This window comes from Leiobunum rupestre, chromosome 2 (assembly GCF_980474605.1).
Source record: "Leiobunum rupestre chromosome 2, qqLeiRupe1.1.hap1, whole genome shotgun sequence".
Taxonomy (NCBI): domain Eukaryota; kingdom Metazoa; phylum Arthropoda; class Arachnida; order Opiliones; family Sclerosomatidae; genus Leiobunum; species Leiobunum rupestre.
Genome location: NC_143385.1, coordinates 79,474,195 through 79,500,654, shown reverse-complemented (window position 1 = coordinate 79,500,654; position 26,460 = coordinate 79,474,195). Strand labels below are relative to the sequence as shown.

General features: G+C 32.8%; 2 protein-coding genes across 2 annotated transcripts; one reads left to right on the top strand and one right to left on the bottom strand.

Annotated features, from left to right (window-relative positions):
* The first annotated feature begins 4,058 nt into the window (after positions 1-4,058).
* On the top strand, positions 4,059-18,618 carry Ssrp (structure specific recognition protein). Its single transcript, XM_090166438.1, has 15 exons — positions 4,059-4,174; positions 6,132-6,317; positions 6,426-6,531; positions 8,784-8,974; positions 10,190-10,284; positions 10,345-10,480; positions 10,933-11,036; positions 11,141-11,269; positions 11,904-12,125; positions 12,201-12,294; positions 12,360-12,553; positions 12,645-12,963; positions 13,881-13,966; positions 14,848-15,022; positions 18,476-18,618. Exons 1-15 carry the CDS (start codon positions 4,124-4,126, stop codon positions 18,581-18,583), a joined length of 2,196 nt encoding a protein of 731 aa, XP_090022564.1. The 5' UTR covers positions 4,059-4,123; the 3' UTR covers positions 18,584-18,618.
* Positions 18,619-19,290: 672 nt separating this feature from the next.
* On the bottom strand, positions 19,291-25,571 carry Miox (Myo-inositol oxygenase). The gene is made up of 4 exons (XM_090166439.1): positions 25,435-25,571; positions 24,566-24,646; positions 21,500-22,071; positions 19,291-20,244 (listed from the first exon to the last, which is right to left on the bottom strand). The coding sequence occupies exons 1-4, from the start codon at positions 25,528-25,530 to the stop codon at positions 20,136-20,138; spliced, it is 858 nt and encodes a 285-aa protein (XP_090022565.1). The 5' UTR covers positions 25,531-25,571; the 3' UTR covers positions 19,291-20,135.
* Positions 25,572-26,460: the final 889 nt, after the last annotated feature.

The window sequence follows — 26,460 nt, the reverse complement described above, 5'->3', positions numbered from 1 at the left end:
ATCTATGATTTCTCGTAACAAACAAACCTTTGAAGTTGTTTAAAAATAATTTTATTCTGTCAACACGATTCTTTTTAACTCAAGTTACGGTGAGTTAGCTAATAATTATTTATTTTTAGTCATATAACTTTACAAAATATAGATGGCGCTACCGCCTAATTATAAAGATGAATTTCGTACAGTCTTATCAGAATAGGTCCCGCGTAACCATGGCAACTGGAATGGTAATTTTAATTCTAGCAGTATTATTCCCAATTCAATGGTTTATAGTCGACGACCAAATGCCGACCCATGGCCAACTTCGCGCGCTCACTACGCTCGCACCAGGCGGCCTACCCAAAGAATTTCAAATCCATGTATTGGCGCGAAATAAAAGTTTGGTTTTTAGTGTCTTCGACGGCCGTCGGGAGCGCTACTTCCGGACCTTAAAGTCGGCTCCTTTTACTATATAAATAACATGGTTTTCTATGGCGCGAAACTTGACCATAATGAGTACATCGTACTGGAAATTATTTAAATATCAGAAAATTGTATTTATTTTATACTTAGGTTATAACTTAAAAGTTCAATTTCCATAAATAACCCCTCAAATACTTAATTACTTAGGTAATTTTTAAATAGTTTGTATGAATAGTTAAGCCTTGTTGGATTTTAGATTTGTTGTATTTTAAAACAATTTTCGCGGCGGGAAATTCGAACACTTGATAATTACTTAATGCTGAATGATATTAGATTTATGTAAAAAGATATTTATTTCATTTTTCAATTATTATTTAAAGTTGTTACATATCAATAATTTTTGTATAAATTACCCAAAAATGCCTTCGAGTTGCGTTCCCTATGACCCATCTGTAAAAGGCAAAACACCTGGAGTTTCTTTCCACGAGTTTCCTTCTGATGGGGCGTTGAGAGGCATGTGGCTAGAAAATATCTCTCGGGATAATTTTCAAATAAATGACAGATCAGAATTGACCGTTGTATGTAGTTTACATTTTTGTGAAACAGATTACCGTAAAGGTCTTAAATTACGAACGCTGGAAAAACGGCAATAACTACGGTATTCCCACAGTTGTAGCGAACCTGGTCAGTGGCAGTCATATTGCTAGTAGGCCAAACAGGCAAACCCTTATCTTATTAGGCCTAACTCCCAAGGGCGGGGGTGGTGGCACCAGTGTGGGAGTTGGTATAAAAGGAGGTAACAGAGAGAGAGATAGGGCTTTTAAGAGCATAGAGGCAGAGCTGTAGAGTCAGTGGTTAGTAGCAGTCGGAAACTAGTATGGGAGTGGTTAACTCCCAGCTAGCCTGCTAATCAGTTGTAGTTTTCCCCCAGTGGCTGCCAGGTTGCATTCTCTTCCCTTGGTGGGAACATCTAAGAAATATTAGTATCTTATTATAATAGGATAGTTATTGTATAGTTCGCTCTAAGGCCTCCGAAGGCACGTTACCCAACCTTCTAGAGTAGAGTGGCTATACACTATCAAACTTATATGATACCAAATGCGTTGAGTACACAGCCTGACACACAACGAACCACTTTAAAATTGGCAAGTTTGGCTTACGTAGCTGGTTTTGTGGTACAGAAAATGGAGCAAGCTGAATTTTCTAGCTTGTGTCTCGAGTGCATTTCCGGACCCTTCTCAAATTCAACACTTTTAGACTTTATTAAAACATCCGACAGAGGAGGTATAAGTTACCCAAATAAGGATTTTGTAATGTTTCATTGAGGCAACACTTCCTTATTTTCGAGAATCAGCAAGAATTAGCGAAAATATTGAATCTCCCGTGTTGCCGAAACTTACCAGGTGTCCAATTTGGCATTGCAATTTTAATGTCCCTCATGCCTCGATATCTGCCAAATTTATCTGTGACAAAATAATACCACCCGTAGTTGATAACATAACTAGGACAATTTGATTTGAGAAAGTAAAGGAACTAGTTTACAAACCTCAATCGAGAAAACTTCTGAAAATGTAAAGGTCTTTCATTTTCATTATGGATTTTCATATTTTGATCACCATACACCAGTGATACTTCATTGTTTTCCAGGATTCTTTCATATCTACCATTCATAATTACCAGTTTTCATTCATATCTACCAGTATTCATATTTACCAGTGTTCATTCATATCTACCAGTATCCATATTTACCAGTGTTCATTCATATCTACGAGTATTCATATAATCATATTTACCAGCGTTCATTCATATCTACAAGTATTCATACTTTTTTACCAGCGTTCATTCATATCTACAAGTATTCATACTTTTTTACCAGCGTTCATTCATATCTACAAGTATTCATACTTTTTTACCAATGTTCATTCATGTTTTCGTTCATTATCACTATTATTCCAACTATATGTCTCTAAAATTTAATGAAAAAATGCAATTATTAACTTTTACGTCAAACAAATTATTTCATAAAAATATTAGAAGTATTTTTTATGCTCATTACACTAAAATTTTAATTGCATCACTTTAAATATCAGTTTAATTGTTTATCTACTTGCCATCAAATAGTTTAAAATCCAAACCAAAACGTTTGATGAAAAATTCCACATGTCGGTTTGTTTACATTCCATTCTAAACACGTGATTTTCACTGGCGACTGAGCGGTGGCACTTTGGAAATAATCGATATCGGCGGGAAAAATGTATTAGAAAATTTTGAAAAGGGTTGTAAATCATGGAAAAAGGTTTATTCTACCTCTGACATCGACGAATATATCGAATAGTTTTCAATAAATTCCATAAAGTAACGAAAAACCATAATCGTTCCATTCGATTCTATGCTAATAGTTAGGTCCGGAGGTGGCACCGTGGCTCCCGCGCCTCCGTAGCGGCAAAGAACGAATTTCGCTATTTTTGATCTTTTGGGTAGGCCGCCTGGTGCGAGCGTAGTGAGCGCGCGAAGTTGGCCATGGCCGACCTAAAAACGTCGAAACGTAAAACCGGAAATCCTTTTTTGGGACTATTTATCGTCGGTATGCCGACCATTATCCAACTTAAAATAGACCTTACATTTAATTATTGGATTCGACATTAACTTTATGAAACCGACCATATTTATTTAGGAAAAGGGGATATTCTAATTATTTTCTGACTATTTGATGATGCTGAATTTTTTATTCACTTTTATTTTTTCTTCAAACTTATTTGTATTCGAAAATCTAATAATGAGATCAGTTTTGGGTCGGAAATAAGCATTAATATAAAGTCGGCCCGACGTCCTTTCGGAGTCGGTTCTTAGGTCTATTAGTTGGCGGTAAAGAGTCGACGTTTTGTAGTCGGCCGACCATTTTACCTCTACGACATTTCGACCCTCAACCCAAAGGTCGGCCGACTTTAGTGTTTAGTACCTTTTGTCGACGTCGGCCCGACTCTAATTTGCTACAGGGGAAGTAATTTCTTATGCAAATTAATTTCTAAAAATTAATTAATCATAATTAGTAAAAATTAACTTCAAGTATAATTATACAATAAAATACAATTATTTTAAAAATATTAAAAAATACATGTGTGGTCCTTATCAAGTCGGCATATCGACTGTACATTAAAGTCGACTTGCCGACTTTATAAAGTCTCAAAATGGAAATTTGTAATTTTTGGGGTTTAAAAAAATTTAACAATTTGAGTCGGCATACGGTCGTCGACCTGAAAACGACTTTTAGACCCATACCCGACTCTTGACCGACACCCTAATGCTACAGGTGTGTGTGAGGCCCTGATTACTCGCATCGGGGCAAAGGAGGAAACATAACTTCTGTTTGTACCATAATATGCCTGTATAGAGTAGTGTAGCTTTTGGCTATGGCCACCATTTTGATGGCAGTTTTTATCTATAGGAAAAAGCATGGGTGACGTCGACATACGTCGACGCCGAAATTACTAAATAACGCAAAAAAAATTAACGCCGATATTCCAACATAATTCAAATATTCCGCCAATTTTCAAGAATACGATAACTATTTTCTCAAATCGATAGTTTTCGGGCTTTGATTTTTCAGGACCTGGCAACGCTGATAACTAAATTTTGAAGTTTTGTTGGCGGCGCTTGGCTTGGTGCAGAATTATAAGCCTGAATTTTGTCATTTCAAACCATTTTGTGTTGATTTTATGTGAACATGGATTTTTTAGAATATCCAGATGTTTATAAAGAAGATAAAGGATCTATGGTGAGACATAATCCATGTTTCCACAGTACCTTGTCTTATCATGCTAAATATATGCGTTAAATTTTACCTCATGTTTGTTAAAGGGGTATTTTAACATTAGTGTAGAGGGAGTAGAATGAACGAATTTTGTTTCTAGCTTATAGTAAGAAGTAACCAAAGGAGACGAAATGGCTAGCTATTTTTAGCTACCTTATATTACTATCTCATTATCAAAAACTGTTACTACAAATGAGTGGTATTAGTTTAACTTGGTGATAAGAGTTTTTTCCTTTCAGTCAAAAAAGGCTGTGTAGAGTCCTTGAGATACACTACTTACACATATTTTCTGACAAATTATATCCCTAAAAACAACTAAGGCGATGAAATACGTTTACTTTTTGATATGGTCGTCAACCAACATCCTTTTTCTACTCTCCTGTCTATGCATATTGCATTAATCCCAAGCCTCTGTAATAAAAACAGATCATTATGTCCGATGTGCATTTTAGCTGCTTACAGTTTCTGAAATTTTTTTTGAAATTATAAATCCTGTTTCTATTTGTAAAATTCATCAACTGCATGCTGTTAATTTCTAGTATTTAGTAGAGAAATCGTGTATCGAATCTGAACTATCACCTAAATTTTTACTTAGGTTCAAAACTCACTTTATAGAAATTAGCATGTCCATAAAAACCAATTAGTTTTGTTGTAGGTCTGTTGATATAAATAAATAAAATGTAAATCAATGAAACCACTTGTTGACGGAACAGTGTTTTTTATTAGGAGGGGAAATAAATATATAATTTTAATGTTCCAAAAAAATATTTAATTGTTGTAGTGATAAAAGCATCATAGTAAATGGAGTAACCTTATTTAATTCTTTAGTAATTTCATTAAAAGACCTAAGCTTCCTTAGAAATTTTAAAAACCACTTCAAACAACATATAATGAATAATAGAGTAGTGTCAGTGCTACATCACACAACATCACCCATGCTTTTTCCTATAGATAAAAAACGCGCCTAAAATGGCGGCCATGGCCAAAGCTACAAGGTGATACTACTCTATATGTGACCTGCTTGATTTATTTAAATTGTGAACTGCTTTGTAAAGCAGATTTGAAAATGAATGGTATATGCAAGTAATGATGCTTCTATTAATTTAAGTAGTAGTATTTTTTCTTTTCTAAATAGTTCACTTGCTATATTAAATATTGTGAACATTAGAGTTTTACCATAAAAGAAGAATTCCGAAAATAGGAGTCTTAAGTGTTATTCTTTCAGTACAGTAGCAACATTCCCATTGTGCATTGTAGAAGTAGCAGATGCAATGCTGGACTGAATTTTTTAAATATTGGAACTAATCCCTTACCAAAAAATAAGTTGGATTTTAGTTGGTATTTAGTTGGTATACACATTTTAGTTGACGTTAAGTTGGTTTTAAGTAGGCTCAAGTGGTCAGAATATTTCAATAAACTATTTAAAGGGGTAATAAGTTGTTATTAAGTTGATGGGAAAATACTTTTTTCTTTAAGTTGGTAATTAGTTGGTTTTTAGTGGTCAGAAAATTACATATTATTTGTAATTTGGTTTTAAGTAGGTTTTAAGTTGGTTTTAAGTTGGTATTTGTTCCAACTTGAAGTATTTCCTAAACCACTTATTTTTTGGTAAGGGAAAGAAATTAAAGATTTATTATGTACAGAAATATAATTATTATTGTTTTCATAACAAAAATAGCATTTGAAATACGAATTAAGAAAAAGATTTTCAGCCTGCTCAAGGATATAAACCTGATAACTTCCAATTTATAAAAGCATTATCTCTGAATAGACAATTATGTAGGGTTACGATGTGTAAAATCAGTACTCATCTGTCACAGTGAAATAGTTCTTTGGCGGTATTCCATTGTTATTATTACTGTGATTATTATAGTGAGACTTAATGTAATTACTGCTTTGCTTTCTCTGTTACAAAACATAGAATCCTGGTAGATTGAAGCTAACAAATCATGGCGTCATCTTTAAGAATAGCAAAACTGGAAAAGTTGATACAGTTCAAGGGTCTGAGGTTGAAACTATAAAATGGCAAAGATTAGCCGCAAGTTGTGGTGTTAGAATTCTCATGAAAAATGGAGCTGTATTCAGATTTGGTGGTTTTGTAGATAGTGTAAGTATCAATATATTTTTTTCTCAGTACTGCTCATCCTCCTATGTGGTGTTTGATAAGAGGATGAAGCTCAATTTTATTTTTTAATTTACTGTAACTTTTTTGCAGGACAATGAAAAATTGACCAAGTTCTTCAAACATAATTTTGATTTGGAAATGAAAACTAGAGATCTTTGTCTTAAAGGCTGGAATTGGGGTACAGCCAAGTTTCAAGGTCAGTTTAGTTTTAAAAACAAGTTGGCAAGCCAAAATATACCTCTCCTCGGAAGAATTGTCCCTAGTGGTATTAATTTCTCGAGATAACCCTTAAAGATATATCTCCGCAATTTAGAGTTATTTGTTAAAAATATTAACCCATTTCTATCCCGCCCAGTATAAAATTTTAATTATAATTAAAATAATTGAGACGAAACGACCAATTTTAATTTATTCAGAATATCATAAGTTAAGTAGTTACAACAGTAAGTTAGACGTACTATAACAATGCACAATTGAATTAAACCCTTTTACAGAACAAGTTTATCAGTTAAATATAATACGAAGCAAATTTTAATGAAAGAAATATCTACAGAGGCTTTTTGGAATTACTCGCTTACGAAATACTTGCCGCATCTTTAACGCTCATTTTATTTCAACACTCGCCCTTGATGAAGATACCGTAGATATCTGGTAGTGGACGACTCGTTCACTTCCTGTTGACGTTGTGACGCATACCACATGAAAAAGACCAATGCCGTCCAATTTCCAATATCATATAATGACTCGCACACCCAAGAAATCGTAGATATCCAAATATCCACACCAAATGTATTTACAAGAAGCAAAAACCTTACCATCAACAAAGCACAGAGAGCCACTTGACTAACCGCCAGCTTTTAAAGCAATTAACGTTAAATTATCTCCTTTGAATTAACAGAACTATATATAGGTCGTTAAGAAAGTGGACCACCCACAGGGTCTACCCTTTAACCCTCTAATCTCGGCTGACTGCGCTAAAACAAGATTTAACCTTTAAAAAATACCAGATTAGGCCTTCATAAATTCATTAATAAAAAAAGACTTTATTACCTATTATGCTTACGATGCCTGTCTTAATTTCAGTGAATCTAAGCAGCTATCGGTGGTTCTGTGGTAGAGCGCTCGACTGCCAAGCCGAATGGTCTGGGTTCGAAACCTGGGTGGCGCATTTGTTTTTAATCAATAGAGAAACGCTAAATTAGAATTTCTTCGATGCAATAATTTCAATTTCAATTCTATTTCAATTAAACCAAAATTTCGTACTCTATTAAATACGCTTCCGATAAAGCTGAAGGTCTAATTTTCAATAAGGCGTAACAAGTGTCGGTGGTTCTGTGGTAGAACGTCCGCCTGTCAAGCAGGAGGTCTCGGGTTCAAATCCCGCCCGATGCGATCGCAAATTGATACTAAGACGAATACCGTGTACAACTGGTGGAAACCCTGCCATTGAACGTTGAGAGGTAGCATTACACTCAGCACTCGGTCCGTCCCAAAGTCATTAAGAAGAAGTTGGAGAGAAAACGCCCATATAAACACAACAGACTCAACATGCACATCCATCAGAACACAAACACAACAAATTCAACACTCACAACCTACGCATAAACATTACAAAAACCGTAATACACCAAACCGTCACGACGGTGAGCGAAAAAACACCATCCAAACCAAACCGCAAATGCATCCGTTAACGCTCACCGTCGCACGGTGGTTTTGCCAACCCTTTGAGAAACTGCGTACGCAGTGATTACACTTTGCACCGAAAATGCGAACGCGTTCGCAGTCCTGACAGACAGACACACCCACAGACCCACCCACAGACCCACAGACAGACACGGTCGTTGTATAACCCCTCCTAGGGGACTTTGTCCCCTCGGAGAGGTAATTACTATTTTAAGTCTTTAGTAGCGTCCTCAAAATATTGCTGTGTGAAAGCAAATAAATTGATTATGAAAAAGCTTTATTTTACCAGTATGAATATTTGTGTCACAAATATTTCAGTTTTTCATTTAAAATGGTTTTCACAACATCAATTTACTATTGGTAATATTCAGGGAAACGTTAAAAACTATTTAACTATGTATTATTGAAAATGTTTAAATTTTAAATCATTTAACGATTAAAAAATGTAGGGCCACGCAGACTTTTGTGATTTTCCAAAGCCATTCAGCCTCGCCCTTTTGTCCCGTATTGGGGAAAAAACAAAAATAGAGATAAAATGTACTTTTTTGGCTCAAATATGGAAAACATGTCACTATCTATTTATTCTTAGAAGTGGGAAAAATCCAAATTTTGCATAGGTTGAGAGAATGGGGAAAGCAGCCAGTATCTGAATTGGTTCAACTGACCATTTTCCACGCCAGCCGCTTGCATTGCCCTTTAACAAAACTTGTGTATTGTTCTAGTAATCCATTAACTCTTGTTCTCTTGATGGATGAACTTTTCTAGGAAATCTTCTTTCTTTTAATGTGGATAAAACTACTGCATTTGAGATACCTTTGCAAAATGTGTCCCATTGCGCAACGGCAAAGAATGAAGTTACTTTAGAATTCCACCAAAATGATGATGCTGCAGTTTCATTGATGGAACTTCGTTTTCACATTCCGTCTGATGCCACACAAACTGTAGATGCTGTTCAGGTATTGCTTTTTATGGCATTTACCTTATTCTCAACAACTTTTTGCTATAATCTAGAAAAGTCTTGAATGCATTAGAAAGATCTGTGGATCATCTCAAGGTTTTTCATTATGCTGTTACATAGTTAAAGTATAGTTTAAAGCTTAAAGTATATTTTGAAATGAAAAATTGTCTGCCAACATATGCCTCTACTTCTTTTCAAAGTAACTTGCGCCAGCTACCATAGCTTCTGATAAATCTGTTGAGAGAAATCTAAAATTTGGTGATATATCCTAAATTTTGGAACTTTATACTAATATTATAGAAATATGAATTTACTTAACAACATGAATATTCAACTGGCTTATGTTATCTTTAGGTGGGCCATCTTAATAATCTAAAACTCTGATTTGTTTTCTCTCTGAAGTTGTTAGACAATTTAAAGTTGTGTACACAAATTTTGCGTATTTACACATTATTCCCAAATTTAAATAGCAAAGAGCCAGTGAAGTTTATGATCTGATAAATGTTTTCACTTTGAGACAAGGCTGAAACTACCATTCTCTGCCTCTCCTTAGAAATACGAGAGAGCCTAGATGGACAATCTTTTGCTATAGTAAGCTGGTTGACTCAAAAAATTATGTATCCGAATTATTTCTTATTGGATTAAAAAGTGCGTCATTGGTGTGGTGTAAACTCCAATTTTTGCTTTTATAGAGGGGATCATACGGTAATGGTACAGTTGAGAATATTCTTGATGTTTATGAAATTCACGCTAGAACTATGGCGAAAGATAAAACAGTTACATGTATGAGTAGGGGAGTTGGAGCGGTTACTGAAATGTTTTGTAACATTATTTTATACTGAAACTTAAATCCTCAATGATCAATTATTTTTAATTTAGTCACTATTTAATACTTCTTTTTTTTTGTTATGACTATTTTTGAGAGGTTAAACAATAAATAAGTAGGTTTAATTTTGTATGTTATATAAAGACTTAAGGGATATAGTGCTATTATATGTTGATCCCAGACACTGCCAAGTACTGTAGTTGTATAGAAAGGGAAGTCTTGACTATGATCACTTTTTTTAAATTCATTTCACTAGTCCAAAATAACGATAAATAAAACATTAAATCATTAATAAAAGTGCTTTTCTGTTTGGTTGTTATCGCGCTTCATCCATTTTAAAGATTTTATTTTTATACATTCTATTATTTTATTCTGGTTACATTTTAGGCTTTTCATGAAAACATCATGTCTAAAGCAAGTATTATTCAAGCGACAGGTGATGCTATTGCTGTGTTTAAAGAATTACAGTGCTTAACACCCAGGTAAATTTTCTACAAAAAAACCTCGACTGCTTTATAAAGTATTAATTTTTTTCTACACAGGGGTCGTTACGATATTAAAATGTTTCCCACCTTCATTCAACTTCATGGTAAAACATTTGATTACAAAATACCATTAACAACTGTTTTGCGTCTCTTTCTTTTGCCTCATAAGGATGGGAGACAAATGTATTTTGTGGTGAGTTTTATTGTTCTACACAATCATTGAGGGTTGTCTTTAAAATGTTCTAGGCCCCTGGTAAAGCTGTGCACTTTACTTGTCTGTACCCATCTAAGGTGGCTGCATTACCACATGGGCTCCCTGGGCATTGGCCTATTTGTCCCTACATAAAGACGGCCCTGCGATCATCATTTATTTCATTCAGGCATAAAATGTGTGAACTTCATTATTTAACCTCCGAATAAATGACTGGAATCTTTTTCCAACAATTGTTGACTGTCTTGAGTTAAAGCTTGTACTTTGTGATATCTCATTTGGGCTACTTTTCTTTTGGGCTGTCTTTGTATTACTATCGACACTTGGAATATGTTTATTATAAATTTGGAAAAGCCATTTATAAATTGGAAAAATTTAGTTTTTAAAATTTAACGATCTTATGAAATATATTCTTATTGCCTTTTTATTTTTAGTTAAGTTTGGACCCACCAATTAAACAAGGACAAACTCGATATCATTTCTTAATATTGTTGTTCAATAAAGATGATGAAACAACAATATCTATAGGACTCTCAGAGTTTGTATTTCAAATATTTTCTTTTGTTTTAGCTAATAATAGGTTCATTTTATTATTGATGCTTGTCTGTTATAATTTCATCTCTAATCTTACGCTTTACATAGGGAAGATATTAAAGATAAATATGAAGATAAACTTCAGAAAGAAATGAGTGGACCAACATTTGAAGTTCTGAGTAGGATAATGAAAGCTCTAGTACAGAGAAAAATCACAGTACCTGGTTCTTTCTCAGGGTATAGTTTTTACTTTTATTACTAGTAAAAATGTAATTCCTAGCACGTAATCATATATTATGCCAGATAATTATCAACTCTCCCCTTGGCATTACATTTGACCCTTTATACACTTACAATATCTTTAATAGTCTATAACAGTAAACTATTCCTGTTAATATACGAATCATGTTTCTGAAACAGAACAACCATGGGAGTCTGATTATTGTAGAATTAGATTCCATTCTTCAAGTACAAAGTACTCGAACCATCTTAAGATGTCATTTGTGAGTTTATATTCATTTAGCATGTGACATGTAACCTAAAGAAAATTTCACTTTCTGAAACATAAATTAATATTACAGGTCATAATAGAATTAGAGTAAAGATAACCCAGATTGCTAGTGTATGAAGTTGTTTAGAGGAAAACTAAAAAATTAATAATTAATGATTTTCCGTGAGCTAGTTGATAGACCTTGCAGTGCAAATACACCTTTATATCTGTTTGATAATTATGAAATACGTATTAAATTAGCAGTCTATCCATTAGTCTGCACTTCAACTTGAAAGTGTTTTTCTCCAGAGACTTTATTGTATCATTTACTCATCTGAATGTAAATGAGGATATTAAGATTCTTATAATTTTATACTTTAGGCACAGTGGCACAAATGCCATCACATGTTCATATAGAGCTGGTAATGGTTTACTTTATCCACTTGAAAGAGGGCTAATATACATCCATAAGCCACCTGTTCATATTCGATTTGACGAAATAACAACACTTAATTTTGCAAGAAGTGGTGGCAGCACAAGATCTTTTGACATAGAGGTGGAAACAAAAAGTGGTGTAGTTCACACATTCAGTAGCATTGAAAAGTAACTATTTTCGGATTGCTGATGTTTAGTTTGTAATGTAGATTAACACTCCGGTGTTTCCTATTTCTGCTTTAGGGAAGAGTATGGGAAGCTCTTTGATTTTGCTACCTCAAAGAAACTTAGAATTAAAAATAGGACTGATACCGGACTAACTGGAAAAGTATCAAAGGCATGGAATTCAGTTTTTCGAAAGTTTTCATACTTATTCAATGTTTTTTTCTTTTTCGCAATCAGAAACAAGAGAAACCAAATTATAATGAGGAAGATTTGGTTGATTCTGACTTGGAAGATGAACCGGATGCGTATTTGCAGAGGGTTAAAGCTGAAGGAAGACAAAGAGAAGAAGACGGAGAAGGAGGTGGATCATCAGATGAATCCTCCGACGTATCTTTCAACCCTGGTGATAGTGGAAGTGAAGTTGCTGAAGAGTTGAGTTTTGAAATAAATTTAAATTGGATTAAGCTAAAGGTCTTCTTTATTTCATACATTTTGTTAATTTGTATCCATATTTATTTAAAGATTTGATAGTAATGCCCCTAGTAGCTCTGAAAGTAATGATGAAAGTGGTGCTAAAGGTAGTGGAGGAGGCGGTGGCACAGATACTGAGAAGAAAAAGAAGAAGAAAAGCAAGAGTGCTAAAACAGTGAAAGAGCCAGGAATGAGGAAAAAAAGAGCGAAGAAAGAAGTAGAAGAAGGGAAACCAAAGAGACCCCAATCAGCATATTTCCTCTGGTTAGGAGAAATAAGAGAACAAATTAAGAAAGAAAATCCTGGCATCTCTATTACCGATCTCTCCAAAAAAGCCGGTGAAATGTGGAAGGATGTCACAGATAAATCTGTAAGGATATTGTTTTAATGAGATAACAATTTTTTTTCTATATTTAAAGATGAAAAATAAGTTCAAAACATAATATGAATTCATTTTATCAATTAAACCCAATTTTTATTAAAAACCTAACCCAAAATGTGCCTTGGGTATTTCAGCATGGAGAAAAATTTACAATAAGCTACAAGAATCCTCTTGGGCTTTTCTCAAGGCATTCGTTCGTTAGTGGGATTTTGGGATGCAGAAATTCCAACTTCAAATAGTGGGAAAAAGTGGGGCTTTTCATAATTCATTTAGTGTGTTATATCTTAGGAAATTAATGTTTGCTTTACACCAAGACCTATTGAAAATTAAAACGCCTTCAAAAGTAAAAATAAGAAGTGCTTGTTTTGAAAAATATTGACAAATTGAATTAGAAGATAAAATTTAATATTATAGATAGAAACTCGTTTACACTTCTATTAATCTTCATAAACTTAACCTGGTAGTTGTTCTGCTAAAAAAGAGATTGAAGGTACTAGCTTGTCTGCAGTAGCTGAAGTAGTTTGTAGTAAATGAAGTTTAAAGCCCATTTAAATTCTAAGTTGGCAATATGAAAAATAAAACATTTTATACATAAGAAATCCAAAAAATAATGGCAAAGTTATTTACCAGTCAAAGTGTTAATATTATATAAATGTGGAAGATAATATAATCATGTTAACAGCTACCAGGAAATAGCGCCAGTTTCATCACCTATTTAAACTTTGTTTTTAAGAACAAGTGTTTATACACTAGCTTATGGCAGTCATATCCTGGTTGAATCTCTTATTGACTCATAGTTTGAACTAGGCTTTAGAGCTGAGCTTCCAAATACAGTTTGTTTCGCTTCCTCTAGTTACGTTGTATATATTTGTGGTACTCAAATATAAATGTTTTTACTTTTTTAGAAATGGGAAAAACTAGCCCAAGAAGCAAAGAAGGAATATGAAAAAGCCATGGCTGAATTCAAAGCATCTGGAGGTGGTAGCAAAAGGTAAAACTAAATCTTGTTCAATTTGAAAGGATAGTTTTTTGTGGTTACTAGTTCACAATAATTTTACCAAATTATACATGCGAGTTTGGTTTTAGTTTAATATGAATTCATAAAACTTTAGAAAGGTTGGAATGATTAGTGGCATCTGCTTTCTGTAGTATTATATTTGAATGAGGTAAAAATGAGGAATGTTGGAATTATTACGTAGTATATTATTGAAGTATCCGTCATGTTAAAATTTTATATTTCAATGAAATACTAACCATGGTCCAGAAATTTAACTTCTACGAATAAGTAATTGATAAACAAATTATATAGGATTAGGTTACCAAAAGTTACCTTTAGAATAGTTTGGGAATTGATAAGCAAGTTGGAACCCTTACTAAATAAATTACTACCACTACCTAGAAGAAAGGTTGGGAAGTTTTTCTACTTATATCACAATTAATTTTAGGGAAGTGTCTATTGGTAGTTATTACCTTATGAAATTTTATGAAGATTTGTTTCCAAAATTTGTGTTAAAATTAATGATGGGTACAAACTGATAAGAGATAAGTATATAAATTACTGATTAATTGGTTTGCCTCAAAATTACCAATTTTTTTAATTTTAATCAGGAAAATCCAACAATTTTTTGCTTTTTATTAAAAGCAATTTTTTTTTAAACACTCTTGATATTTGGCGCTTTTGTAATACTGAACACTGTCAGCTCCATGATCGATTGCTATGTCATGTTATTAGTAGAAATTGGTTGATAATCAATTTGCCATATTGATAAGAAAATCAGTTTCATTGTGTGATCAACCTCAAAATCTGTATTAGAACCTCTTAACTAATGCTAGTTAAATTTAAGTTTTTAATTTCAATCTTGTTCATAATAGTCCAAACAGGAGTGAAAAGAAGCAAAAACCTAAAAAGGAATCTGAGAAAAATGTTTCACCAACTAAAATTAAAAGTAAAGAGTATATCTCATCGGAATCATCTAGTGGAAGTGAAGATGAAAAGCCACTGAAGTCAAAGAAAACAGAACCTAAGAAGAGTACTAAAAAGGAACCTGTAAGTAACAGAATAAAACCTTTAATCCAAAACTATACTAATATAAAACTTGATAAAGTCAACCTGTGGTGATTTCCTGGTTGTTCTTAGAGCCAGGGAATCATCCTACTAGTTTTTGTCCCAGTATAACCTTATTAAAAAGGCCATTATTTAATATAGCAAATAATGCATTATAAAGACCAATTAGGCTAAAAAAATTCTACTGTTGGAAACAACTGCATTACTTTTACTGAAAGGTTGTCTGGTTTATTCTCATGGATTTCTGTGGTGTACTATAATTTAAATTAGGGGTGGAAGAAAAACCAAACTTTTTAAATTTTGTGAAAAACCATTTTCCGAATTTTTAAATGATTTGAAAAAAATTCTAATAATCGTTTTACTTACGAATACCTCTTACTTTTGTCTTTAAAAGAAGCTTCGTGGCAAGGTTATCCAAATTTATTTTGATAGTGAAGCGGCCCTCTAGGCTCTCAACAGGTTTAACATTTCTTCTTAGCTGTTTGAATCTCCTCTCGGAGCTAGGCACCAACAATAAATATTGTTCGGCTCTATTGCGTTCCTGGCCATCGGAGGTTTTATGGTAATGAGAAGGCCGATGTCTTGGCCCAGAAGGGGGCGAAGACTGGGTTTTTTTGGTCCTGAACCTGCCGTTCCTATCCCCTCTAGCATAGTGCGCTGCCTTATCTCAAATTCTATGACTGACCGTCAACTCAAGCTTTGGCTTGAGATGGATGGCCAAAGGAAGGCTAAAGAGTTTATCTCAGCTCCCTCTAGGCAGAGAGCCAAAGACTTGCTCTCGCTCTCCAAGTCCAATATCAGGTTGGTCGTTGGCCTACTTAACAGACACCTTAACTTTATTTGAATCAATGATGATCCAATCTGTAGGGCTTGTCAGGCTCAGTTTTCTGTCGGATATTGGACTTTTTAAGTCTTAAGATCTGGGGTTGCACAATGGACCACTCATCAATAATAATATCTATTTTTATAATTGTTTTAAAATGAAAGTAAAACTTTTCTTTCTGTAGCACCTTGTTTGGTGACTCAGCGACTGCAGTTTAATTTTGTTTGCGAGAGTGAAATAAGTGTTGGCAGTTTAACTGAATTTATTTCTAGATCTTAAGGCATTTTGGCAAGAAATTACTGAAATTTAAACATAATAATGGCTACGCCTAGATCTGACTCACGGGAGAGTGCTTTAGATATAGTTTTTTACGTTGAAAAATTGGATGATGACGCTTGTGGTGATTCGCGATCGGACTAAAGCCGTCAAAGATTTTAATTAAATTTCTAAACTTTTCAATGATTCTTGAAAACTATTATCCTTTAGATAAAAACGATTAATTGGAAATTCAAATAGGGTAATTATTTCTGAAATCCACAGGGTTTGTTGCTCGATAGTGGCGGATTTCAACCAAACTTTTTTTGTGGGTTTATATAGCACTCGTATGGAAATGTTTGTAGCACGCGGGCCCTAATTGAAAAATTTCAAAAGTTATGAATTTTTCAAATTTGACTTTTTTGAATAGATTTTGCGCACTGTCTTCATATTATATAGAATATCTCAATTGGTATTGGTTTTTTAAATAAGAAAATTGGTATCCCAGGCTAAAAGGACCATCTAAAGTCGATATTGAGGTCAATTTTTTTATAGATGTTATAGTTTTTGCAATATGAGCTCATTATCCCTTACCAAAAAATAAGTTGGCTAAAAACCACTTAGGACAACTTGTATTTCAACTTGGTTTTCAGTTTGTATTTGGGACAAATGCCTACTTAAAAATAACTTAAATCCTCTTTATTAATCAACTTATTTCCAACTAAACCAGAATCAACATTTACATTTAACTACTTAAAAGCAACTTAAATCCTACTAGGGAAACATCTAAAAACCAACTTAAAAATATTATGTAATTTCCTGACTACTAAAAACCAACTAATTATAAACTTAGCAAAAGCCGTATTTTCCTACGAACTGAATAACAACTTATTTAATAGTAACTTGAAATATGCCGACAACTTGAGCCTACTTAATACCAACTCAATATCAACTAATAATGTGTATACAAACTGAAATCCAACTTATTTTTTGGTAAGGGTAGGGGGGTAGTACTTGATGTTTGATTCAGAAAAAGGGTCAACTGGAAATTCATTAAATATTTTAGCTAAAAGCCTACTTACAGAGAGAAAATATACGTTAAAATAAAATTGATGGTATCTCGATTATTAAGGTCAAAATAATTTTAAATTTTAAGGTTTATTCATTTTCACACAAAATATTGCTAATAAATTAAACACAAGGTAGGACTTATCATTTATTTACACAAAAAGGGTGTGCTCCAAAATTGATGAAATTTTACGATAATCTTCGCGCCCGAGCTGTTGTCACGCGCTACATGTATATGTCTCTGGTGAAATTTTTTCACCCCCATGGGTTTCAGAGTTCCTATTTTTGGCCAAATAGAAAAGACAAACACTATATTCCAAAGAGTCAAATTCTGTGCGAGGTTAAACGTCCAACTTGCCCTAGGGGAAGACACTATTATTTTGATGAAGAATGTTCGAAGAAAGTCTTATCGGTTTTCTCAAAATAGAAAAAAAAACTTTAGTTTTTTACTATCTTAAAAAAATATTTATTGAATGCATTGTTTCACCTTTAATAATTTTTCAGTAATTTTTATTTATCCTCCACAAAATTTTTCGGTAAGCAATATACGTGCACCGAGATGTTTAATATAAAATTTCATCAATTTTGGAGCACACCCTTTTTGTGTAAATAAATGATAAGTCCTACCTTGTGTTTAATTTATTAGCTATATTTTGTGTGAAAATGAATAAACCTTAAAATTTAAAAAAATTATTTTGACCTTTAATGAATTTCCAGTTGACCCTTTTTCTGAATCAAACATCAAGTACTACCCCCTAATGAGCTCATATTGCAAAAACTATAACATCTATAAAAAATTGACCTCAATATCGACTTTAGATGGTCCTTTTAGCCTGGGATACCAAATTTCGTATTTAAAAAACCAATAGCAATTGAGATATTCAATATAATATGAAGACAGTGCGCAAAATCTAATCAAAAAGTCAAATTTTAAAAATTCATAACTTTTGAAATTTTTCAATTAGGGCCCGCATGCTTCATACATTTCCATACGAGTGCTATATAAACCCACAAAAAAAGTTTGGTTGAAATCGGCCAATATCGAGCAACAAACCCTGTCGATTTCAGAAATAATTACCCAATAATAATCGCATCTTAAAAATTGATTAATCGAATTCTAATGAATAATATTAGCTAGAGACGCAAAAAAATTACACGTGACCTATTGAAAGCAAACCTAAACAAATTAAATTGTTAGTAATTAAGTTTGAAAAAACGTATTCTGTGTATCTTCATATAATAAAAATTGGAATTTATGATTAATCACTTTCTGTGGATTAATTTTTTAGAAAAAGAAACCAAAATCTGAGGATGAAGAAGTAAAAGAAGATGAAGAAATGTTAAGTACACCACCATCCTCAGATAAAGATGAAGATATGGAAGAAGACTCGGATTAAATTTTTTGTTTTGATATTGTAATAAAAAAAATTTTCTTAAAAGATCAGATATTTTTATTCTACAATAGAATATAGTAACAACATTGATTTTATGTGCAAGTGGTATTTTTAGAAAAAACTTGTGGATGCTTTTCTGTATTACACCGAAAGGACCCCCTAAAATATCCCTCTATCGTAACGTTAAATATTTTAATTTTACTTCTCTAACAGAAGAAACAGCAATTTTTCAGTTTAACTGGTGAAGAAAATTACTCAACTACTCTGCTGCTGTAGTAGCGTACATTTTAATATTTTCATTTCTATCCAGACAAAAAGAGGTTAATCATAATTTTCCAAGATTAATCTTCAGTCATATAAGACTGTGCATGTCTTAAGATTTGGAAGATTAAGATGCCATAGGCTCGGTTGCAAATATATGACGGCTATTTTGTCCTCATTCGTAAGCTTTGGAAATCTCAAACAATGCAGGAGCAGCTACCAAAAATGGCATCTTCCAGGTACTACACTTAAGCCACCACTTGCTTTAAACTTAAAAACATGATGAACTTCAATGAAAGTGGAGAGCAATAATGAAGGTTAAAGTATCAACTTCCTTACTCCTGCTCATTTAAACCAGTTTATTTTGACTTCTTTTCCTCAGACATTGAGAAATAATTGTTTCAGCACGCGTATTTTGTGTCTATGGCATAAAAAAACGGTAACTAAAGTCTACTTGTTATATTTTATTTCTTGGTCTAATTGTAATTAGAAATAAACAATTTCCCATCAAAACAATATAAACTTGCAAAAGTTTTTGGGTAAAGTCGGGATTTTTAATTACCCTTTCCCCTTTTGGCCAATTCTGAATATTTAACTATTTTTTCAATTACCTGTATAAGGGTATGTTTTAAATTATTATGGGATGTTGGTATAGACTTAATGGGGTGATAGTACACATTTTGTCAGAAGCAAATAGTTCATTTTATCTTAGGAAATACTTTATTTAGAGGATAGGTTAATAGCCAATGTGCCACACTGTTTTAAACCACAAATGGTAAGCATTAGTTTATTTTTGTAAATACATAAATTGAACTTTCTAGTAATAAAGTGACTGAGTTATATTCACGAACAATTATTCCTATAAAACTTTGTCTATTTTAAATACATAACCTGAATAATTTTTCTAAATACAACAATTAAAAAATCTTATAAAATAATAAAATGGAATATGTAGTTTTAATTTCCATCCAAATAGGCTATGGCTAATATGACTTCTTCACATGAATTGTTTGTGACTAGCACAAAGATGAATTAATTATGCAATACAGTTTTCAACAGTTGTCCCCCAAGGAATAAATTGGTGCAAGTGATGTGTACTTAAACTTTACATGTGATGTAGAATTTTATTTCTTATCTGGAAAGTATGTTAAAATGCTTTCTAGCTTATACCACCATCTACGTAGTCTTATAAACGCAGTGTGCCTTTTGAAAAAATGTTTCTATAGCAAATTTCTGAACATTATGGCCTATAGGATGAAAATTAAGCTACTTTTTAATAACTATTTTTGCTAAACTACCACTCTATAACCCCAGGTATATATTTGTCTATAAGGCTTTGATAGTAGGGTATTAAAGCCTCAACATCTGGAATGATCTCAGATTTGGAGTACAAGTCGAATTTACTGAAAAGAAACAAAAATTAACTTGGTATTTTGTTAAAAAAAGAAAACATGACCAATATAACAAATTATGATTATTTTACAAGAGTATAGTAACCTTGGAGATTTATTGTACTGAAAACTGGTTTAATTTACTAAAATGATATGAAATTTAGTTCAAACCAGAAATAAAGTGTAAACTTTAATAGAGCATACACCTAGTAACCGATTCGGTATGGTAAAAAAGGTATGTTCATAAAGTTTTTATATTTTCAGTCTGACAACCTCATCAATTTGCTTAGTGCAAAAGTTTAAAATTTATTAAAATAGTTTAAAGTGTTGGTTGCACAAAATTTTAGCTATGGCTAATTAACGATTCATTAGAAAGAGCAAACATTTTATAACAAGTACAGAAAATTTCATAAAAATTGGTTTAGCGGTCTTTGAATTACTATAAACAGAGTCAAAATGGTGGAAATGGAGTTTTTTGGCGAAATTCCAGATTTCTAAAATTCTTATCGGCACCCATGACGTCAGAAAATGCGAAGCGAAGCGTATCATTTGCTAATTGTCTGTAATACATTTCTTTACATCTGGGATTAAAAGCAGGTTGATTTAACACCCAGTAAAAAGTCCTACGCACTAGCAATTGAAATAGGCATACACACAGCTACGTATTAGAAAAATTATATGAAACTGAAGGTTCCTCTCGTATAAAAACGTCGTGTCACGCGCGCCGCATAGCGCGCCCGTAAAAAAAAAAATTAAATCGATAATAAGCCTAATATTATAATTAAAAATCTCTGGTTTGAAAACTTCTACAAGTTAACAGAATCCCTCCACTTCAGTTCCTTCTATTTTAGGAATAAAACCAGCTTCGATTTGCCCCAAATTGCTCGTGCTACGGAGGAGAAAAATTAAATTTCAGGATTTTGGGGAGCGAAAAAGGTCAGTTTCGCACTCAAAATTAGTACACTTAGGCTTAGAAATTTGTTTCGACAATGACATTTTTGGAAAGAGAACGCCCAGAGCTTCAAAACAAGCCCGCATACATTCGTTTTTATTACTATCGATTTTTCGTGCAATCAACACTTTAATAATATTGAGCTGTTATCTAAATGCTATTTTTTGTACATCGCAGCCTTGATTGTACTCAAAAAATTTATTTTAAGGTTTGCCTAAATTAAAAGCTAAGGCCTTGCATATCAAAACTGTATTTTTAATGTGGAATAAAATTAGATATCATACAATAATTATATATTAAACTGAAAAGACTTACTTGAATTCCTTTACAAACTCCATCATAGCCAGGTCACGTTTGTTGCATAAGTATTTATAATCACCACCAGTGTGCCATGGATAAAATGAATGGTAACGAATCATGTATAGTGCTTCATCAGGAAGTGTAGTGCCATTGTGCTTGAGAACTTGGTACATATATTCATCGTGACCCCAAGATATTGTCACATTATCAAGTCCACAGTTTTCCTTATATATACCTAATTTCGTGTTGTACATATTGTTTTTTAAATCCACATTATTTTTGAAGGTGCTATTTATGTATACAATAGATTTGGCAAATTCGCAACCCACAGCAAATGTGTCACCAACTACACACCACTGTGGCTCTCCATACAGAGCCATTAATTTGCCAAGATCATGAATCAGCCCAGTGAGGTGAAACCAATCAAGTGTTGGATGTGCTTCTCTTATTCTCTCAGCAGTTTGGAAAGCGTGAATTATATTAGGTAAATCCAAATCAGGATCACTTTCATCAACCAAACTGTTAAGCATTTCCAAAGCCTCCATAATAGTTAATTTGGCAGTGTTGAATTTCATCCATTGCTCCTTCTGGAAGTGTAAATTTGAAAAGAACGTACATACACATAAAAGATGTAACAGTAAATGTTAAAAATAGCTACAGAACAAAAAGGGGATATATTTAACACTGATATGCTTTTTGGCGGGAATTAATGTTTTAAAGTTGCAACTTGAAAACTATTTCATTTTGACAATGTAAAAAACAGTTGAGGTCTGGTAAATTTTCAGTTGGAGACTTTCCTTAAAAACCTACACCTAGTGCAAAATGGCCGAACCTTTATTTTTGCATTGTGACTTAAAAAATATTAATTTTTGCCAAAAATATATTTCAGTTAAAGGGGAGGTAATTACCGCCATTTTCAACCAGTAGCTATTTTTAACTTAAGTCAATGTAACTATAAACCCTCCTCACCCTTGTAATGAGGAGTAACAATTGGAAAGACCCCACACGATAAATTACCTAACCAATACTCAAATCTCCCCTTATTTGAATATCACCATAAACCTTAAAATTATTAACTTTATTTAAAATTAAGTCTATTTATATATTGTTTTACATCTAGAAAACTAATCACACTATGATAAACAAGACAAACTGGTACTAAATTAAAATTATTTATAATTTAGGCTCCAGTATAAAATGGTGACAGAAATACATGAACCAAAATTATCAGCATCCTATTCCTCTAACACGGAAGGCAAGTTCCCCGTTTTCCCCCACCTTAGTGGCCGCGTGTCATCTTCCCCTCGAAAGGTTTTAATATGCTACCTGGCGACTAATGAGCGAAACTTTCTCGAAAAAAAAAATAAAATAAAATATTCTGCTGGTTGGGGAAAAATTAGAAGTGCATCATGTGTTAGTGGAAGAAAGGCAAAAACTAGACTAACTTGACTACGTTAAGAATTATACACAATAAATATTTGTATTATTTTGTTAAAATAATTGAACTTGTTTTATTTGAAATATAAAACTGAATAGCAACGTACAGGTAGCCTTGCTCGTAAACGAAATAATTTTTTTTCTTATTTCTACTAGTTCTTTTCTCGTGGTTTATTTTAGTTTCTTCTTCTTCCGTGGCCTTCTGCTTCTTTGCTACTGCAGGCCTAAATATTTTTCTCTCGGTTTCATATATCTTAAGTAGCTCCATTAAATAATTCTTAATATTTTCGGATTCTAATAAAACTAAATATTTCTCTGTTCTTTCATACATAAATGGTCTGGTAAGATGAGTTAAAAAGGTGTTTAATTCATCTACTTTTTCCATTTTAGACAGCTGCTACAGCCTTCCACCTAGGAGCAACAAACACAAGGAGAACGCAGCTAGCCTTTAAACACGCTAACGAAGGGTTGTGTACGAATTGCATTGGACAAGCGTCACGAGCCTTTATGCTGAACGTTTTACGGGCGGGGGGGGGGAAGACAATTTCTAATTTTTCCCTTCCGACGGCATCAGGCGCTAAAGCGTCTAGCCAATGAAAAACGTACACAAGAAAATCCACGACTTTTGACGGGTTGCGTTCTCCTTGTGTGGGGTGTTGTGTTTGTTGCTCCTAGCTTCCACTGACCTCCATCAATAACAAAACACGGCTAAGCCTAGGTTTGCAGACCACGTTTCTCACGATTTTCTTCGATGAAATAATTTCTCTTAGCCTCACTAGATGGTGGTCTAGAAATTTTCCCTGTAGTTGCGGGAGGCGGAAAATTAACAAGGCCTCGCTATTAAACCCTCCCGTTACACGGAGAAATTGCCGTCCGAGAAAAATTTGCTCGCTGATAATTTCGGTTCATGAATTTCTGATGGTGATATGTGACTTAACATTTGAGCAACCACTTACTGCATTACATAATTTGTGAATGGCCCCAAAGCAAATATTAGTTGGTAATTTAATATTAAAAAATTTCATTGTTAGGCGAAGTAATATATGCTATAAATATTTAGCAGGTATGGCTGGAGATTAGAAATTACCCTAAGTTTGCGAAGGTATACCCTTACCAAAAAAAAAGTTGGCTAAAAACCACTTAGGACGACTTGTTTTTCAACTTGGTTTTCAGTTTGTATTTGGGACAAATGCCTACTTAAAAATAACTTAAATCCTCTTTATTAATCAACTTATTTCCAACTAAACCAGAATCAACATTTACACTTAACTACTTAAAAGCAACTTAAATCCTACTAGGGAAACATCTAAAAACCAACTTAAAAATATTATGTAATTTCCTGACTACTAAAAACCAACTAATTATAAAATTAGCAAAAGCAGTATTTTCCTACCAACTGAATAACAACTTATTACCCCTTTAATAGTAATTTGAAATATGCTGACAACTTGAGCCTACTTAATACCAACTCAATATCAACTAATAATGTGTATACAAACTAAATACAAACTGAAATCCAACTTATTTTTTGGTAAGGGTACATTGATGGATACTTCTTTCAAAACTAAAACTAGTAAAAATTAACCCATTTTCTTCTATTCCCTTCCAATAGAACTAATTTTTCTGCATTATCAACCTGTTTACCTTGTTTCTAACGAAGTCCACTGTTTGATGGGTATGCATCTTAAGATATGTATCCTTAACTCGCAATTGAATTGCATCATTCTAAAAAAAAATTAAAGAATGTTTTTTTTTTATAATTCAGCATTGTTATGTAGCAAGAAGTTTATCACTCGTTAAAATTTCATCAAGAACGCATTTATTATACTTAGGGATAATGACTATGTTGAGATGATTTTCATTGTTTCTCCCATTCTGTCTCAGGGTGAGTCAATATGACTTTGAATGCTTCTCTCCAAAGTTAATCAATTCAGCTCTAAAACTTATGATCGTTTGCCAATGCTATTGGCACACCCAGATTAAGTGTTTCCTTCCCCCTTTTTCATGATGGACTAGCTAGACCATGGTGCTTATGGATAGTCGGATTATAGTCATTCTCAATAAGTACAAATAAATGAATTTATAATTTAAATGCCAAAAAACTGATTTGTGTATGGCGTAAAAATTTAAAATATTGATTTTGAAATATTGCAGGGTTAGTTCTGAGACTCTTAGCTGCTTTGATTAAATTATTTTTGATGTATACAAAGATTTGGTGTTAATTTCAAGATTAAATAACTGAAGATTGAATTTGGACATTTAGTTTTGATTTGAAAATGATTTATTTTTAGATTAAAACAAATTTGATTTTTTACAAAATTTACTTAAGATTTTAGGTTTTAAAAAATATTAAGGTTTCTTTCTAGCCATTGACTATCTGCAGGGATTATCAAAATTTTAAGAATGGAGAGTGACAAAGTACCAAATTTCATTGTTCTATTTGATAAAACCATTATTTGTATGAATTTCCATGCTTGAAAAATTTAAATTTTGATATTAATAATTATACTCACAACATTATCTTCACTAAAGGTCCTGAACTCTTCAATATTTTTGTTTTCTGGCCTATATAACTCAGAAGGATCTAATAAAGAGACCTTGGTAGACATCTTTTTGCTGTTAGAATGGCCACTCAAACTGAAGTTAAAATAGGATGCTATCTAATTTGGATATCTGTTTATATAGCAAAATTTTAAAGACTAATGTTCAAGATGTTTGATAAATAAAGTTTTGCGTAAATCAAGTGTTATCTGAAACACCTTATCAAGGTCATACACTATCTTGAAGAATAAGTATTTACGTCAAACATAAGAGGTCAATAACTATTTCGTGATAGTGAATTAATTGAAAAAGGTTGCGCTATGTCGAGTGTTTTTATCAATTATTTCAAAATACAAAGATATATTCTATTTAATAACGTTGATCTAACTGATTTTTTGAGAAAAACAAATGTTGGCTGAGAATTGAAACTAAATTAATATAAATGTAACAGACTTGGACCACTTTACAAAGTTCGTTTGTTTAACAAATAATAATAACAATTGATTAACTAGTAATTTACTATAATTATGATTTTATATATATATTTACACTACATTCACTGACTGACTAACATTATCAGTGTTATCTCAATTCTGGTAAATAAATTTCAACCCATTAAAGTAAAATTCCACAAAATGTACTGATACCATTGCCCAAATTGTACTAGAATATTTCCATTTAAAAAGTTGCAAGCAAGCATAAAGGGAATAGTTGCAATAGACTTTAATTTTGCTGTGGCATCTAAAAATGTTTTTGATAATTAATACCAAATTTTTGTGTGATTTAACAAAGGAAAAAAACAAAGGTTTATTTAAACCTTAGGGACATTTCTTCCGCACTTATACATGAAGATAGAAAAATTTTAAATTCCACTATTGTATAATAAAAATAGGTTTTATTAGATAAAACAACGACTAATTTCACAATCCCGTTCGGGTGCATCATCAGGTCTGAATTTTGACGTTGTCTTTACATGCTTATATAACCTTGCTGTCAGT

Coding starts and splice junctions, on each gene's coding strand:
- Miox (XM_090166439.1), bottom strand. CDS start 25,530: ATGTCTACCAAGGTCTCTTTATTAGATCCTTCTGAGTTATATAGGCCA. Junction 24,647..25,434: donor CCTTTAGTGAAGATAATGTT/GTGAGTATAATT, acceptor ATTTTTTTTTAG/AATGATGCAATTCAATTGCG. Junction 20,245..21,499: donor GAGTTTGTAAAGGAATTCAA/GTAAGTCTTTTC, acceptor GTTTCTTTTCAG/TAAATTCGACTTGTACTCCA.
- Ssrp (XM_090166438.1), top strand. CDS start 4,124: ATGGATTTTTTAGAATATCCAGATGTTTATAAAGAAGATAAAGGATCT. Junction 12,126..12,200: donor ACATTCAGTAGCATTGAAAA/GTAACTATTTTC, acceptor TTTCTGCTTTAG/GGAAGAGTATGGGAAGCTCT. Junction 12,295..12,359: donor TAACTGGAAAAGTATCAAAG/GCATGGAATTCA, acceptor TTTCGCAATCAG/AAACAAGAGAAACCAAATTA.